Here is a 16815-nt window from a genome sequence, read left to right as displayed (position 1 = left end):
ACTTCACTCGGTCTTGCAAAGTGAATTCATACGACCCACAATAGCACTTCTGGCGCGCCAACACTTCCGGAGGCTGCCGTATGGACTCGATTGTGTTGAAGTCCTTTGGCGTCGTAGACAACAGAGTCTATCGAATGTGCAGTGTCTTCTTCGCTGCCATTGCATAGCGTCAGCCACTCAGCTGCGGACCCGCCCTTTGGAGATTGACCATCTCTTCACCATTCCCGTCCAGGTCACCACCAGCTCCATCGTGTCCAATTCTTGCATTTTCTAGGTGTTCGCCGTAAAGCTGTGGAGTAGCAGCGCGTGGGGCGTGGTGCTGTCATGTTAGTGAGGCATCTGGGCGAGCACCCGTTGCTGAAGGTGCGTGCGCTGGAGTCCGGTCATATCGTGGCGGAGGCAGAGCGATGAATGACACATGATCTTCGTGGCCGTGCCATCGTCCAGTAGCTGCGCAGGAGGCTGTAAGTGGAAAGGTGTCGTCGGCGCGACGTTGTTGTCGTCGCAAGGGCAGAGTTTTGCAGGTGGGGAAAGCGGCCGGGGTGGTGTGGTGGATGCTGACTGATCAAAAAGTGGAGCCACAAAGCACGAGCAGTGTTCTCTGATCAAAACCAACATTGAGACCCATCTCACTACGACTCCAGAGAACGCGGGAGGTGCAGCGAATGCAAAAGTCCGTCGAGCTCAAACACCAACAATTGAACCAGCAGGCTATGCTCGCATGTTTGCAACCGGCCGCAAGCCACAATTGCCTTGAGGACACCGAAGCTCAAAGGAGCCCATCAAATATCTATCATCGAGGACAATGCCAGCCAGATAACTTACGGTAAATCGACTGCGTTCACCTCAGGCCCTATCGCAAGTTCTCTCGGGGCTCGCGGCATCGGAGTCCAAGCTGTTGCACAGCTAAAGCGTGGACTGCCTAGGTGTTGTGCGAGTCCGAAGTCTTCTACGGGCCGGTCTAAGCCTCGCACGCTATACAGCTTCTTGCTTCCGGCGCCGCACACGGATTCCGCTGAAGCCCCGGTGCGATATTGTCAATATGCAGCCTCTTTTCCGATGATGTTTAACTGGACAGAACATTGCATAGATGGTGTCAGACGATCCAGCCCAAGGACAAGTCATGTCTTTCTTACAAAGCTGGATTTCTTGCTATTCCAAGTATGGTGCTTCGCAATCTCGTGCTCTCTTTCCTCATGCAGGGATGAAGTCGGGACGGGACCACTTGGCAACTTCTTCTACAATAAGGCGGCGCCCATCTGAGTGCGCGACCATGAGCTGTTGGCTTGCATCTGACGACGGAGCGAATATCAGATGTACTCGACGGACTCTCCGCTGACAGAAGCCAATCAGCAGAAACGTTTGTTCCGATGCTGATGACTGCAGATCTTGAAGGTACACCGTATTGAGAAGGCCCAATTGCCGGGCCAATATCGGGACGACCAAGGTGCAATTCGCATCTGCTCTCTGCAACAAGGCGCATACGATCAACTTCAGTGCCTCACAGCTGAGTAGACACGAGCCCTAAGAGTTGTGTTGAAACGGACACGCGGTCGGTATGGCGCAAAGAATAGTTCATCATATACTGACAATGACATCAAATTTCGTTCCACCTGGATCGTCGCGAAAACGATGCCTCACAGGTAAGACAATTTCACTAATCTAAGCACTAGAAAAATGCCTCGGTAGTCGTGGTACCCACCTCCCATAGGAATTCACGTCGCTCCTTTCATGTGCTTCTCGCCAATACAGCAATAGACGCAGTTCATTGGACCATTAATCGGCTCGCTTTGAACGCGAACGATCAGACTGCTGCTCGGAGTAGGCGGATTGACTGCAGGGGCAGTTCTACTTACTACAAGGCGCCAATTCTGTGCCCATTCGAGGCATTGCTCGTACACTCTTTTTGAGTCTGGACATTCGTTTATCAACAAGCGCAATCTTCACTATGCGACTGAACCAACTTCTCTGTCTTTCCTTTACGGCGGCCGCTAGTGCCGCCCCTCATATCGCCCGCGATGGCCTTTCATGCCGCGAGATCAACATCCCGGTGGACGTCTCTGCAAACAACAGAGACCTGCCTGAAACCCTCGACTTGTCGTCCCTCTTGAGCCTCTCGGTCTTGAACGATCTTGTGGCCGGACTTGGATCTACTCTTGTATCTGGAAACTACTCCATCGCCGCACGGTACTGCGAACCGTCTGCCAAAGTCGAATCTCGAAACAAGACTTTGCAGATCTTGGTCCACGGCATCCAGTACGACAGGGACTACTGGTTCGGTCTTGCAGCTCCCGGCACGAAGGCTGGACAAGATGAATACTCTTGGGCTGTATATGCTGCCAACGAGGGCTATGCCACCCTCTCGATCGACAGGCTGTGCACTGGAAATTCTTCTCGGCCGCTGAGCTTGACGCAATGTCAAGCGCCGCTCGAGGCGGAGACATTGCATGCTATTATCGAAGCGGCTCGCTCCGGAACTCTGCCCGATGTCCAGCAAAGCTTTGACAAGATTGTCTACACCGGCCACTCGTACGGATCCCTCATAGGCAATGCTTTGGCGTTGCAGCACCCAGAGGATGTGGACACATACGTGTTTACCGGATTCTCTCTGGATGCTCTTCAAGGCGCCACTGGATTCGCACTCTTGCCTGGTTTCTTGCCAGCTGCCGTCGTAGCTCCTGAGCGCTTTGGATCCGATGACTTGGGTTACCTCCTTGCCACAAACGAAGAGGGAGCAAAGAAAGTGTTCTACTACGGAGACTACGATGAAGATATCTTCAGCGAGGACTTTGCAGGACGACAAGCAGTCCCACTTTCGGAGATCGCAACTGTACCTCTTGGACAACTCCCTGCACCCGAGTATCAAGGTTCAGTCTTTGTGCTGAACGGAAATCAGGACGCCATCTTCTGCGTGGGATTGCTGGATACCCTGCTCGGAGTCCCAGGCGACTGCTCCAATGGCTACGCTGAGAGAGTCAAAGACGGATATCCTAAGGCCAAGGCTTTTGGCTCTCATATTACTGCGAACACAGGTCACGCCATGAACAACCACAGAACTGCACAAGAGTCGTTCAAAGCTGCTCATGACTGGTTGGAGCAGCAAGGATTTTAAGAGATGAGGGAATCGAAGGCTGGATGGTGCGAGGTAAAATAATTCATTTCTTGAAGCGTCGAATGAGGCCGGTACCTAATTCCGACTTTCACCATAGCTCTATGCAGTCAAACAAAGTGTCCTCGGCGGCACAATGAGGTTTGGGGACGCGACAGAAGCCAGTCGGCATCCAGTTCTGAGATGGTGTCGCCGCGACTTTCATCTCTCAAGTGAAACTGCTAAACTCCACCAACTATGCCATGCTCTCACGCTCAGCATCGTGTCATGTGCGCTTCCATCACAATATGGGTCCAGAGTGCCTAATAACGAACCTATCTGTAGGAACTGAAGTGGACCAGATGGCGCTGCACAAGGTTACCTCGGCTCTCGCCAAGCGCCAAGCATTCCGACCTCACCTCTTGCCCGTCTCCAAACACCTTTCAGAACATCCACGATCAAATTCCAATGACCAGAGCCATCTTGAAAATCACAAAGCACAGAACGGTTTTGCAAGTACCTCTCAGACCCTATTTTGCTCGCCCGTCCAAACGCACGATGTCCAACAAACCCAAAGCTCCTCCCGTCATCGCCACAAGGACGTCAACTTGTCTTTGCAAGTCAGTGCAAGTACAGATCACTGGTGAAGACAAGAATGCTGTGCTCTGCCACTGCGATAACTGTCGCCAAGCCAGCGGCAGCGCATTCATGCACAATCATCGATGGATGAAGAGTGATATCAAAGTGTTGAAGGGAGAGAATGTGTTGAAAGTGTATGCGGATTCGGCGACGAAGAGTGGGAATACGATTTTCAGGCATTTTTGTGGGAATTGTGTAAGTGTTGATGTTCTCAATGCCTCCTCTGGGTGGTTGTGATTGTATGCTCACTGTTACAGGGTTCGCCACTTTGGCTCTCCAACTCTGCGATCAAGGGCTTCGCGGCCATGAATGTAGGCAACCTCGATGGAGAGAAGCGACCGCCTTTCATGGAGCTTTTCAAGGAGGGGAAACACGCCTGGATTGGAGAGGTTACGGGGAAGGCGAAGCTGTAACATCATTGCTGCTTGTCACGGGCAGATTCGAGAACAAAAATGGAATCAGACCACGTGCGACTTGACGTTGCATTTGCTCAAACTGAACGACCACCTGCTGTCGCTCGCGTTTTCGCATCTGTACCTGCTCTGGGTCCGGACCTTGCTCGTTGTAAGCAACGAGCCATTCAACACCCCGCCATGCGGTACAGTCCTGATCGCCATGCAAGCATCTATGCCAATTGTGTGAGCAAAAACATAATGCCTCGGGGTTCTCGGACGCGCAGATTCTTTACCCGCTGCCTGAATTCTCGACTGAGCTTGACCATACCATCTTTGGTCGCGCGCCTGTTTCGTTGCAGCTATGCCCACGGAATGCGTCTCACAGGCCGCTGTCGCTGCAACACTCGACCGCTCCTTTAGAGGATCGTGTTGCAGCACTTTTTACCCATCACAAGTCCATCAAGCTTGGCCAAAATGTGCTTCCCTAGGGATATCTCTTGGCCCACTCTTCAGCTTGCTTCCTCTCATCATCCCGATCCGCTCTGCCAAAGGTCTCTGCAGAGGAAACATTCATGTCACGGGATGCGATGGACCGAAGTTTTGGCGTCTCCGGACGTGGCAGCTTGGGCGTCCGCCTACCAGTGGTGGCGGCCACACTCCAATTCTCATCGAGAGCTGAGTCGTCCATCGGCTCGTTCATCGCATTCCACTTTGCGACGCATGCATCCCTGCTCCATTTCCGGCCACCAATCTTGACGGAATCCCGATCCTGACGCTTCTTCTTTCGCGATAGACCTTCATACCCAATCATTTCCAGCACGCTTTGGTACTTCCGCTTCTCGCTCGGCTGCTTATTCTTGTCCGCGGCTCGAGTTCGGTCTTCGATCTCGTGTTGACGCAGGATGTCGTCGGTCATCTTCTTGGACGACGTTGTAGGTAACTTCGGGACCTGCAGCCCCGCGCTGGTTGAGGAAAATATGGCAAAAAGCTTTCTAAGCTTCTCCTGAATGTGCGGATTCTCGGAGTCTTCAGGTCTGATCAGATCCAGAATATTGTCAATTCCAGCTTCGAGATGTTTGGTTCTCTCGGCATCTTCGACATGGATCTCCTCGGCTTGGTCCTCGCGCGTGGCCTCTGTCTCGTCCGGTATCTTGTTCTGCGATGCCGTGCGACGGATCTCGTCGAACTCGTGTGGCACCATCGTCGTTATACCCCACTGCTTGCGGCAGCAAAAAATTGTCCTTCGACAAACTATTCGCACCGTCCACTTCCAGGCGCTAACGGTTTGTTCTGTTTGTCGCGTTTCGATGTTGCCCAGGTCTTGAAACGGTAGAGTGTCGACTAGACTCAATGTCAATACAAGTGCAGGTGGAGATGTTGAAAGGTCAGATTAAAGTACAACGAACGATCTGGACACGCCGAGTGAACGAGCACAAAGTGAAAGAGACGGCTGACTCACGCGGCCTTGGCATACACTCCAGGTCAACCAATGACGAAAGAAACGGCTCGACAGGTCTGGCTGGCTACATGTCCAAGGTCACGCAATCAGCAATGGCATATTCGCCAAGGGAACGAGCTACACAGTGGGAGACGACAGAGTAGTGCACATCTGCCAAAATTCTTTTTTTCTTCGTTGAAACGCACTACAGTAAACTTTTTGTGCCGACCCAGGTGGATAGGCTTCCTCTCCGCGGTGCCTGCACTGTCAGACAGTTCTCCGACATGCTATGGGCTCGCAAACACTGATCCCCAGCAGATTCGAGCCTTTGTGAATCAAATCTCCCGACAAATGTACCAGCAAGACTTCTTGCATATGCACAAGCTCGATGTTCGCAGCAGCCTTCGATGTACGCCACTCGCTGAGGTGAACATGTTATGGTCCTCCACCACTTCCGCCCCAGCGGAGAAAGAGCAGTATAGGCGACATGTCTCAAAGACGTGCAGCCCATGCTGCTATATTCTTCCCAACACACTCGCGACCATGACTCAGCCCCGCTTCCGTCGCTTGCCTCTCGTGCCGATGGACGAAGCTGGGTCAACGCTGAAGACTGCCGAGTCGCTGACAGACGTGGTGGAGCGCTGATGCTTAGTCGAGTATGTGCTGCCTTCGTCGTCACCGTATCCCAACTGTGCCTCCTGCCCACCTCTGCCAGCTGTTGCCATTTTCGGGGGGGCGTCTTGATCCCAGTACGTGGCGCCTGAAGTCATCGCATCCGACCGGGGTTTTGTGCGACGCGGACCTGCATTGCGGGGTCGCTTGTTCTTCTGAGCCATGCTATCGAGACTCATACTCAGCCCTGGGTGTTCAGATCTCGGCCTACTACGAACGTCTGGAGTCGCTGACTCGGGTCCCTCTGGCAGAGCAAGCCGGACGCCTTCTGTCGGCCCAGCGCTATCGGTTCGAGAAGTGTATGACACAAGCTTTGCAATTCCGCCTTCCATGATGAGTTTCTGTCCAGGTCCAGGAATAGTACCAAGCCGCAAAACAGCATCCTTCACATCTTCCGCTATGCCAGCGTGCTTCAGGAATGGCTTCATGCTGTTCGTCACGTATTCATGATCAACGATCAACTTGTGAAGACGCACGAGACTCTCTGGCGTGAGAGTTATGTAGTCGATGGCGATGTACTCACTCAAGTGGACGAGATATTCTGCCAAGCACAGCATCGAGCCAGCGTATTCATCCGCGCCTCTACTGAAGAGCACCGTCTGAGACTTATCGTGTTTGCGATAATCACTGCCTTCTGGTTCGACTTGCACGTATCGATCGCACTCGTCATCAGACAGTCTCTTGAAGCCAGTTTGTTGCTTAGAAGTGAAGACGAGTACTCTGACATAGTCGCCCACGAACTCCATCGCCAAACACGTGTATAGACCTTCGTGGATTGGACCTGCGGGGCTTGGGACGTACTCTCTGCTCATGAAATCGATCATGTGCGAACGCATGCGCTCGACTTTGCGGACACGAATAGTCGTCCCAGCTTTGATACGTTGTCGGTTTCCCTCGACGTCACTCATGGCTCGCGGGTCCTCATACAACGCGGCGATATCGTGACCTTGCTTGCGATTGTTTTCCTTTCGTCTCTTTGCAATGGCTGGTTCCATGTCGATATCATTCTTCGTGTTGACAGCATTCAAAATGAGGCTGACCGACTTGGTGATTAATGTCATGACGTCGCGTGCTTTATCACTCTCGTCGCAACTTGCAGCCAAGTCCATGAGATTATTGAAGCGATCAGGTTCGAGCAAGTCGCTGTAGCTCAGTGGCTTCTTCTCGGTTGATGGCGAAGGCATTGCCTGTTGCGTGCTGGTTGGAAGCCATTTCTTAACAACCTTTCGATAAGCAGCTTCCACGTCAGATCGTGCACGCGAAAGCGGACTCGAAGCGTGGTATTGAGCGTGGCGAGGATCGGGCTGTCCTGCCCAAGGGCCTGACATCTTCGTGGCGGCGCTCGACAACTTCCGATGGGTGAGAGCCGCGAGTGCCTGGCAAGTTGGAGTCTTGTAAGATTTGATATCAATCAGAAGAGCTTGTGCACCCCAAATGCGACATCTGCGAAGTGCATGAATTATCCAACTCGAAGAGTATATCGGACTCTGAGCCGATCTCGAAATAGAGGCGACGCACAGACATTTTCGTCGGGTGAACGAGTGAAAGGTGAATGAGAATGTGGAGCCAGGTGTTGGCTACGCGGCCACATGGCTCGGCCCTTGGGAGCCATGTGTTTCGTCCATGCGCTAAGCGCTGATATGACAGGCTTGTGAAGCTGGTATAGTCGTAGCTCAGGATGTCCAGATCCGTGCACACGGTACAGCAACATACAAAGAATAGCCTTCCCAGCAAAAGGAAGGAATTAAGCCGCATTAAGCAATTGAATTTCTTTGTTGATAGGAGCAGAAAAAGGGCGGAGCGTCATGAAATCATCTCTCGCGCATGCTAGACTGCAAAATGTCTCTGAAAGTCTTGAAACAGATCACAGAATTGCCATACTCGAGAAGATACTGTTCGTTGCAACAAGCCATCAGACGATCTACAATCACGAGTGATGCTGGCAAAATCTTATGCAGAGAACATGCTAGAATACAAACAACGCCCATTACTGCGGCTGACGGCACCGTGAATCAGTTCACTGACGTCGTTCTGGAACTCTGCAACATCAATGCCGTGATGCTTGAATTGAAGAATCGCATTCGACAGTGCGATGAAGAACGTCACACCGCGCAAACTCAATACGACAGATGTACAAACGATCAACTTTTACTCTCCACGGACCTGAGAGATGATTTCACCTCAGTCATGGAGAGTCTCCAAGCGAAAATAGTTGCGGCTTTGGAGCGCAGAGAGGACTTTGATACTCGAAAGGCCGAAGCCGTTCGTGAGTTGCAACCTCTGGAGCATGATTATCGCAAGTCATGGCAGCAAGTCTATCATCTTTCACAAGCCTTTGCCGATGAATGTTTCGAGGCGGCGTTCGACGCAGATTGGTGTATACGGACGTTTTCACCACTCTTGAAGTTGATCCGAAACCTTCGACTCCATGAAGATATGCAACGGAGTCGGCGGAATCTTAACGAACAACGGGTGAAGAGGGCTCTTATGAAGGTGAAGCGTCCAAACATCGATACAGCGGTCCCTTTCGTACCTAGCATCCTACCAGGGCCGTTGAGGCACGAGTTGGGCACCGCTCGACAAGACAGATTCGATGCCGACATGACGGCAATCGATGCATCTATAGAAAGGCTAAGAGATATTGTGGAGATGCAAAGTCGACATTTGACGGAGGTAGAGCAGGAACTCATCAACAACGTCTTCGTTCCCTGGCTGAGTGACAGACACCTTTACGGGCAGGACTCAGGCTCAATCGATGGTGCTCCGACAGCCGCCGTCATCGATGCAGAAGCACCGTCCAAACGTTCAGCGCAGGAAACGGGCGACTCAGAGGGAGACCTTAACACAGAAGACGAGTTACCATCCTCGCGCGATCAGCTCCTGGTCCAGTATCGAGCATTGCAAACTCACCTCGTAAATTTGCAAACCACTATCACACAAACAATAGCATACGAACGACGCAACGCTCCGGGCTATTACCTGGCATTCCGTAACGCCACGCCAGAGAAGCTCGAGGAACTCATCAATAGAATGGTCTCCTCGGAGAGAGAGGATGCAGAACTTGCAGAGAATAGAATGCTAGCCAATCGGCAACAACTGGTAGACCTCGGCATTCCACTCACAGGTCTTTCGAGATCACCACCACGGCGATCACCAACAGGAGGCGGGCTTATTCAACCACCAGCAGCCCCCGGCTCGAGTCAGCCAGCCATGGACGACGATAAGAGGTCGGATCGAGCAGTTGAAGTTGTTCCAAGATCTCAGAGGCTCTCAAGAGTGATCGATTACAGGCTCGATGCGAGCAGAACACAGGATCAGCCCCGCGACTATGCTAAAACAGCAGCAACACCTCCCCCGGATGTTGATCTGACAGGTATTGGATCAAGTGCCGGGATGGATGAATCGTTGCAAGACTCGCCATCACGTTCAAGCTCGGGACGGAAGAGGAAGATGGTGGATCACGATGCCGCTCTGAGTAGGAAGAATGAGGATGTGAACAACGCAAGGAAGAAGCAGAGATCTGATATTGTTGCCCGAAGTGAAGGACAAGAAGGCGTTGTTGAAGCAAGTGCGGAGTCGCCGGCAGGTAGAGTGACAAGAGCGAGAACGAAAAGAGACAACACAAGGCTACTTGAAGATATTCGATAATCACGCAGCTATGAAGACATTGACGGCAGGGCAATACTGGATTCTTTCTGCCATCAAGCTATATATAGCTCTTCTCTCACGAGGAACGACCATGCGTTCGCTACGTTTACTGTTCAAGTTCTAGATTTGGATGCCATCCCACTGTGAGCTGTGTGGCATATGATGTAAAGATTGATTACATTCTCCGGTGAGTAGGATCAAAATGCCAATGTACCAAAAGTGAATGAGCTGCGGGGATAAGTGCGTTATGCAATTCGCATCTCTGACGATTAATGTACAGTGCAGATTGTGGAGGTTGATGTTTATTGGACGTCGAGAACACTTCGGATCTCTTTGCCACCAGTTGAGACTTCCAGATGTTACAATTTTCGTGTTCTGCCGCTTGGCGACGATCTATTTCCTCCTGCGACGGTCATCGTGGTTTTGGCAATCTTGTCTTCCTTATCCCTTAGCTCTTCTTGCATCTCAATATATTCACGCAGCTTCCTTTTCCTGCCTGAACTTGGTGTCATCGGTGTGCTCGGCGGTGGAGAAGGCCCATCTGCGATGTTGGCACCATCTGCTCGTGGTGTCAATGGCGAAGTTGGCGACTCGGTGCGTCTCAAAGACGTTCGCCAACGACTGACGCGTTCAAGTCCGCGCCGCTCGTGGTAAGTTAATTTTCTGCCCTGCGCGGGAGATCTAGAGTTTCGACCAACGCGACGTTGAGCACCACCCGAGAGTGATGGCGACCGCTGCAAACTTGAGCTCGAAAGCGTTTGTGGGATGGTAATGTCGTGCTCATGCAGACAGTCCGCTAGAGCTTGTAGGTTGTCCTCGGCTTCTTGCAGTTCAACCCTGAGACTTTTTGCAAAGAAATTTACCAAGTGGGTGAAACGGGTTTTCGATGACCTGGGAAAGGTTATCAGGTGCTCTGGCTCAAGCCGCTGCCACTTCATTTCGTGCTGGCGTAGCTCTCCTTGCAAATACACCAGCAAATCCAGTGCGCGCTGGTACATATCGCGCAATTCTGTCTGGCGAGTCGAACCATCGCTTGGAGTTCGCGAGCGGCTCTCTGTCTGCGGCACCGGCGAGTAGGAGCTTGTTGCTTCGTATGGCATATCTGTCGTACGAGGCAGGCTCATTGTATCGACATGACTCGGAACATCACTGCCTCCTTGCTGGCCATCGGAGCCATCCAGAGGGGACTGGTCGCTCAATCTGCCCGTAGCCCTTAGCAAAGGCTCAAAGACGTCTTGCACGAGCTCTTTTTGGAATTCGATCTCTTTTTCTTCTACAAGCCGGACTACCTCCTCAATTTGTTGTATATCAACTACAGAGTCAGGCTTCTCCGATTGATGCCGGGTCCAAACACGAGCAAGCTTTCGTCTGCGGACCTCGTGCTGACGGTTTCTGAGAAATTTGTGGGTATCCAGTGCATTTCGCAGAATAAGGCATTGCTCGTGCGTGATTGACCAAGGCTCCGAGAATGATACGTCGAGGCAACGGTTCATGTATTTTTGGGCGTGCTTCCAGAAACTGTTCCATGTCTCCATTGCGTTCTTATCCATAGTTTTCTTTACCTCATTAGCCATCGCAATGAAATCCCGACCTTCTTCGATATCCTTCTCAGCCGAGGATTGGGTCGTGTTCAAATGGTCCAGGTACTCCGCGTAGTCGGTCCTTTGATCCAGGTGCGCCCGTTGCCGGTCACATATAGCGATAGTAACCCAATTCTGCTTCCTCCGCAACTCGAGTTCTTGTTCTCGCACGTGCGCGTCGGCCACTGCCATGTCGGAATGCATTCGGTACAATTCTGCACAAAGATCAAGGTAATGTGGTCCGAGGGCATTGATGGGACGAAAGGGTGTCGCTGAAGCGGATGCGGGAGTCTGCTTAGGTGCTGGGTTCGTCACTGAGACCTCCAGATTCGCTGGTCCGGGAGACAACCATTGCCAAGCACTCTTCCCAATCTGCCATAGTCGCCACATGTCAGAATTGTACCAGATTTGTGTGGTGGAGGCAGTGGCGAAACTCCAGGAGGTGCACCTTCTTACCTTGTTCCAAGACAAAGAGAGGATGCAAGCTGCTTTGGGACTCACACTGAGTTGTGTCAAAGAAAAGATCCCTTTGTGTATAAGTGCCCAAGGGCCCTGGTATCCCTTAAGGTGATGGCTCAGAGTGTATATGTGACAAGCGTCGCTGGAAGGAATTCATGTTGAAGCTTGGTGAACTGAGACACTGTAACAATTCACCTCGGCCAAAGCATTCAACTGCGCCTGACTCTCCAAACGAAGAATCGTTCTGCATTTTCGGCTGTCGTTCGTTCAACGTCAACGCTTTGAGGTCCACTATAGTTTTTGGTCGTATTCCGCTTTTCGTGAACATTGCAATACTCAAGAGATGAGGCATGTAAATCATTGAGACGTTCAGTCTATCGCCTGCCTTCTGAGTTCAATTCGAGGTTAGATGTTCTTTCGAACCTGTTCTGGTGTCAAGTGACCATTTCGAATCATAGACCTCGTCGATTCCCAGACTCTTGTCTTTCGATAGCTAAATCTGAAGAGCCTTTCACGATTGTCAGATTGAATTCAAGATCCTCACGCAGACGGAACATGTGGCGAAGATATCGTGGCTCAGAACCAGCGAATGCAGCCCTGATATCGTTCTGTGCAGCAGTATATTCCTTCAATTTCCTCCTCTTGGCTGGCCTTGGTCTCTGCTCGGGACTAAGCGTTGGCGGACGTGATCTTTTGGCGGGTAAATCGTCTAGAGCCGAATCTGGGGGTGGCGTGCCGCTGAGCATTGCGTAATTTTCAGGCTTCGACGAAAGTTGCCAGCGATTGATTGAGTCCCGCTTGACTCTCACAGCTGCCTTCCTCTTTCTGAGCCAGCGCTCGTACCGAGAGCCCTCCGACTGGCTGTCAGACCCCCTGCTACTATTGTGTCGTTGGGAGCCCCTTGTGCTGGTAGGACTCGACAGCTCAATCATGGAAGGAATGTCTCTCCCAAGCCGAGCCAGCTCCTCGGTGGCTTTCCGAAAATTTTCCTGGGCCTCCAAGAGATCAGGTCTAACGGGTTGCAATTTTCTTTGAACGTAGGCAGTGAGATGCTCGCGCGTCAGGTGAGGGAACAACATCAAACACGTTGTCTCGATCTTTTGCCAAATCAACTCATGCCTCTCAAGAGTTTCCTCCAGTTCGATGAGCTCATCCCGAGCCTCCATGTAGAGCCCTTCAGGACTTAGTGCTTCCATAGGTCCAGGACTTGTATTTTTCAATCCCTGTGAAACGTCTACTTTATGCGCCCTGCCGGAAAGTTCCACGGGCAGCTCGACAAGAGCATTTGCGATGAGCATTGGTTTGACTGCCGAGTTGATGAAATAGTCAGCCATCTCGTCTCGCGCAGTTCGTGCGTGTCGCAATATGCGTTCCAGGTTCTGAACTCTGGCCTCTAGATCCGATTCTCCATTTTGATGCCGGGCAAATGCCCTCTCGACCTTCATAGCCCGCAGCTTGCGTCTCCGTTCCTCATTGAACTTATGCAGGTCCACCATGGCTTAATGGCATAGAGATCGATACATGAACGATATTCGATGCTCCACTCAGCTTCGAACTGCGTCTCAAAGCATCTGCGCATGTAATCTTGAGCATATTGAACGATATCACGTCACAAAATGGCAAGTTCACCTTCCAGATCAATGATTCGGGTCTCAATGCGCGTGATGGTGGCTAGTTCGTCTTTGTGCCGGGGTGTTTCCTGCCGGGTGATTTCCTGAGCATCCTCAAGGACGTTGGAGAAGTCGAATCTCTCATCGTGTTCTACACAGTCGATTTTGCTTTGTGCAAGATCCATACGTTCTTGACGATCGCGGAAGTTATCATCGTTTTCTGCGACCTGAGCCTTGCAAGCATTCAATTCAGTGTGCGTTGCATTCAATTTGGCAAATACTTTGAGGTAATACGGTCCGAGAGCGTTGGACGTGCGAAATTGAAGTCCAGTGTGCTGGGCTTTGGCTTTACTGCTCGAGGTTGCTCGTATTCATTGCGGTCTTCAGGAGGATGCGGTAGGAGAATAGCATTTCGGCGTTTCAAGATTCTGCGGATGGAGCAACGAGCAGCAGGTTGATCGTGCGTAGGGCCAACAAAGCGCGCAAAAGCGACGACGGAAAACGACAAAGCTGTCTTTGTTCCAAATATGTATCAACGACAGCTCATGCCGGACTTGCAGGGCACTCTTACGACTTTGTCAAACATCGATGATGGCTACGGGAATACCAGCGTCCCGTCTGGTCGATATTGTGCTCCATCGCCATGCACGCGCGAGAACAAGACCCTTGTCATGCCTCTACTCGATGTCTTTTTGGGTCACGGCGCGTGCCAGCCTGCCGGTGAGTACCAGCTGGTGTTCAATCAATACAATTCCCGGAGCCCATTCGCCTATTGTTCCAACATAGGTGACCCGCCCCCGAGATCATTACGAATCTGATATGGCCCCGGTATTCCAACGCATGGCAGTGCATACGTTCGAATCAAAGCTGGCGTATCAGTGACGAACATCATGACCTGTGGGCAAAGGCGTACTTGTGTGGTGACTTATGCGGTCTTCAAGCTTCGCGTGTTTGGAATTGATTCTGTATGACAACTAGCAAGCACAGAACCCAGCCTCACAACGCTTGGGAGCAGCATGCGAAGTACTGCTCATTCCAGGCCTTAGCCAGTCGCATTTGTTTGCCACTACATTCGTCGGTCCTAGCTGTTCACCAATGGCCGGCCTGCTCCGCCCGTCCATCCGACCATTCACCTGCAAAGCACACTAAACCTGATCCACCGTTTTCGGACGGGACACCCAGCGGAAAAAGTTGTCAGATCGTGCACCAACCCAATTCTTCCTTGCGAACATGTAAAGACGACAGCTAACGGAGCAACCGTCGCCAGCCCCCTTCTGGTCCTCTGATATCACCTTCGTGCCAGCAGGAGTCCAACAGAAACTCTTACGAAGGCCAACTCGAACGCAGTGGCCGACTCGAAACACCAACAACATGACCGAGGACGACGCAATACCACCCGTACGCGGGCTGGCAGCCAGGGGAGGATTCGCAAGCACCTCGGACATGGTCAAGTATGTGGCCCAGACCGTTGCGGATCGTGCCATCGAGCGTGGAGTTCTCCGGAAAGGCTTCAAACCGGACCCTAAGGACATCGCTTGGGTGAAGGAACTAAGCCCAGAGACAATTTACAGCGTGGAATGGCAGGAGGCGTGGTTGAGCGTCATCATGAATACGCAGTCTTTCGCTCTGGTGGAGTGTAACTCAATGTCGGCCGGCGCAGCGAAACTGCTGGCGGACGAGAAGAATTTGCCACGTTTGCACGACTTGGACGGGCAGTACGTCCAGCCCAAAGGACAAAACGGAGAGCTACTGGTCGACGCGTATGGCAAGCCTTTGGACTGCAAAGCGTCGAACGATTTCGCGCACAACAAAATGCGGGTCGAACAGGGCGGCGTCGGCATGTTTGTCCGAGTTGTGAAGTTCGAGAATATGCGTGAGTTCGGGGATATGACAGACAAAGTATTTGCAACGTCTGCATTCGGTCCAGCCATATGCAAATGTTACACCGGAGTCGTCAGCTCGATTGATGACGAAGGATACGAAGTCAATCTATTTGAGACCGTTGGCGGACGTGGATACGACGGGATATCGAGACAACGATGGCACTTCTATGCGTCGGTGGCCGCCGAAGGCGATGACTGGCCAGCGAATGCATACAAAAATGCCGCGCCAGGAAGATCTCCCAAAGTCCTGTTCACGCGCGGTTTCGGAAGTAAAGCCAACGGTCTACTGAACTTGGTTTCTGTGCACAAGCCATTCAGCGAGATCATGGCACTTGGGCGCGGACGCTTCACCAACGAAAGCCTGGTGCGGTTCATTGATATGATGAGAGAGAGCTCTCCATGGCGAGTTGGGGACCACTTGACCAGTGTGAGAGCAGCAGAAGCCGCGGCATATCGTGCGCGAGGACAACCCAGACCATTCAAATACTTTCGGTTCTTGAACGGATATCTCGAAGCCCTGGACTCACGAAGAGCACGACAAGACCCGAGGGCTCCTGCGGACGATGTAGTCGTCAAGCCACATGATACATTCCGTCGTGAGTCAATTTGCCAGCTTTGGAACAGTGGCGGATGCGAACGCAAGCATTCATGTCCGTGGCAAGATTTGCACATTTGCCTCAAGTGCGGAGGCACCCACCGGGAATTTGAGTGCACAGCAAAGCGTACGCTGATGCGAAGCGAAGAGCTCGATCGTAGTAAGCGGTCGCGCGAGGGAGAAATGCGCAGAGTTCGAGTGGCTCATGATCAAGCTACCACAAACATGCCGCCCAGACGCAATGGCACAGACAACCGCTTCGTGCCATTCGTACCCGAGTCGACGAACTTCGCAGGTGTGCGTCTCACAGAGACAGAAACGTCGCGCAGTCGTCCCCGCAACGTCGCAGGTCTTGCGAGCGTTCGAAGTGGTAACACTCGTGCAGGTGAGTATAACCAAGAACTCGAGCGTGTCGACCGGAATCTTGCCAATACACAGATGCGTGGTCAGAAGCGATCCGGGAGCTACGACAGGCGCTCTCCTGATCCTCAGCCGGAACCAAAGCGAGCCAAAGGTGATAGATGGCGACCAGCACAGTCAGATTCTGCTCGTCGTGGCCATCGTAATGACTGGGATGAGCGGGACCCGCCGCGGCGCCAGAATGAGAGACCAGCAATCGACTTCAGAGACCGTGGCAGGGCAGACTTCGAACAATTCAGCAGGACATACAAATAAGGTCTTGGTGAGGACCCCGAGCCTTATCGTCTTTCCCTAAAGCACACGATGTTGTCTGCACCCTGAGCATGAGCCGTCTCGTTGCAGCACTGGCCGCAATGGCTGAACGATACTGGATCCATACTGTCTGCTT

General features: G+C 52.1%; 8 protein-coding genes across 8 annotated transcripts; 4 read left to right on the top strand and 4 right to left on the bottom strand.

The window, feature by feature from the left end:
* Nucleotides 1-1948: 1948 nt before the first annotated feature.
* Nucleotides 1949-3112, top strand: CKM354_001233300 (uncharacterized protein; the record flags this gene model as incomplete). Its single annotated transcript, XM_044807853.1, has 1 exon — nt 1949-3112. One exon carries the CDS (start codon nt 1949-1951, stop codon nt 3110-3112), a length of 1164 nt encoding a protein of 387 aa, XP_044663788.1.
* Nucleotides 3113-3646: 534 nt separating this feature from the next.
* Nucleotides 3647-4140, top strand: CKM354_001233200 (uncharacterized protein; the record flags this gene model as incomplete). The annotated part of the gene is made up of 2 exons (XM_044807852.1): nt 3647-3922; nt 3985-4140. 2 exons carry the CDS (start codon nt 3647-3649, stop codon nt 4138-4140), a joined length of 432 nt encoding a protein of 143 aa, XP_044663787.1.
* Nucleotides 4141-4606: 466 nt separating this feature from the next.
* CKM354_001233100 (uncharacterized protein) lies at nt 4607-5323 on the bottom strand (the record flags this gene model as incomplete). Its single annotated transcript, XM_044807851.1, has 1 exon — nt 4607-5323. The coding sequence occupies one exon, from the start codon at nt 5321-5323 to the stop codon at nt 4607-4609; it is 717 nt and encodes a 238-aa protein (XP_044663786.1).
* A 785-nt stretch (nt 5324-6108) lies between these two features.
* Nucleotides 6109-7560, bottom strand: CKM354_001233000 (uncharacterized protein; the record flags this gene model as incomplete). Its single annotated transcript, XM_044807850.1, has 1 exon — nt 6109-7560. One exon carries the CDS (start codon nt 7558-7560, stop codon nt 6109-6111), a length of 1452 nt encoding a protein of 483 aa, XP_044663785.1.
* A 730-nt stretch (nt 7561-8290) lies between these two features.
* On the top strand, nt 8291-9880 carry CKM354_001232900 (uncharacterized protein; the record flags this gene model as incomplete). The annotated part of the gene is made up of 1 exon (XM_044807849.1): nt 8291-9880. One exon carries the CDS (start codon nt 8291-8293, stop codon nt 9878-9880), a length of 1590 nt encoding a protein of 529 aa, XP_044663784.1.
* A 359-nt stretch (nt 9881-10239) lies between these two features.
* Nucleotides 10240-11850, bottom strand: CKM354_001232800 (uncharacterized protein; the record flags this gene model as incomplete). Its single annotated transcript, XM_044807848.1, has 1 exon — nt 10240-11850. The coding sequence occupies one exon, from the start codon at nt 11848-11850 to the stop codon at nt 10240-10242; it is 1611 nt and encodes a 536-aa protein (XP_044663783.1).
* A 521-nt stretch (nt 11851-12371) lies between these two features.
* Nucleotides 12372-13415, bottom strand: CKM354_001232700 (uncharacterized protein; the record flags this gene model as incomplete). The annotated part of the gene is made up of 1 exon (XM_044807847.1): nt 12372-13415. The coding sequence occupies one exon, from the start codon at nt 13413-13415 to the stop codon at nt 12372-12374; it is 1044 nt and encodes a 347-aa protein (XP_044663782.1).
* Nucleotides 13416-14900: 1485 nt separating this feature from the next.
* CKM354_001232600 (uncharacterized protein) lies at nt 14901-16682 on the top strand (the record flags this gene model as incomplete). The annotated part of the gene is made up of 1 exon (XM_044807846.1): nt 14901-16682. The coding sequence occupies one exon, from the start codon at nt 14901-14903 to the stop codon at nt 16680-16682; it is 1782 nt and encodes a 593-aa protein (XP_044663781.1).
* Between the last annotated feature and the right edge of the window lie 133 nt (nt 16683-16815).

This window comes from Cercospora kikuchii (genome assembly GCF_019650295.1).
Source record: "Cercospora kikuchii DNA, contig_00009, whole genome shotgun sequence".
In the NCBI taxonomy this organism is placed as follows: Eukaryota; Fungi; Ascomycota; class Dothideomycetes; order Mycosphaerellales; family Mycosphaerellaceae; genus Cercospora; species Cercospora kikuchii.
This window is presented reverse-complemented; position numbering and strand designations above follow the sequence as displayed.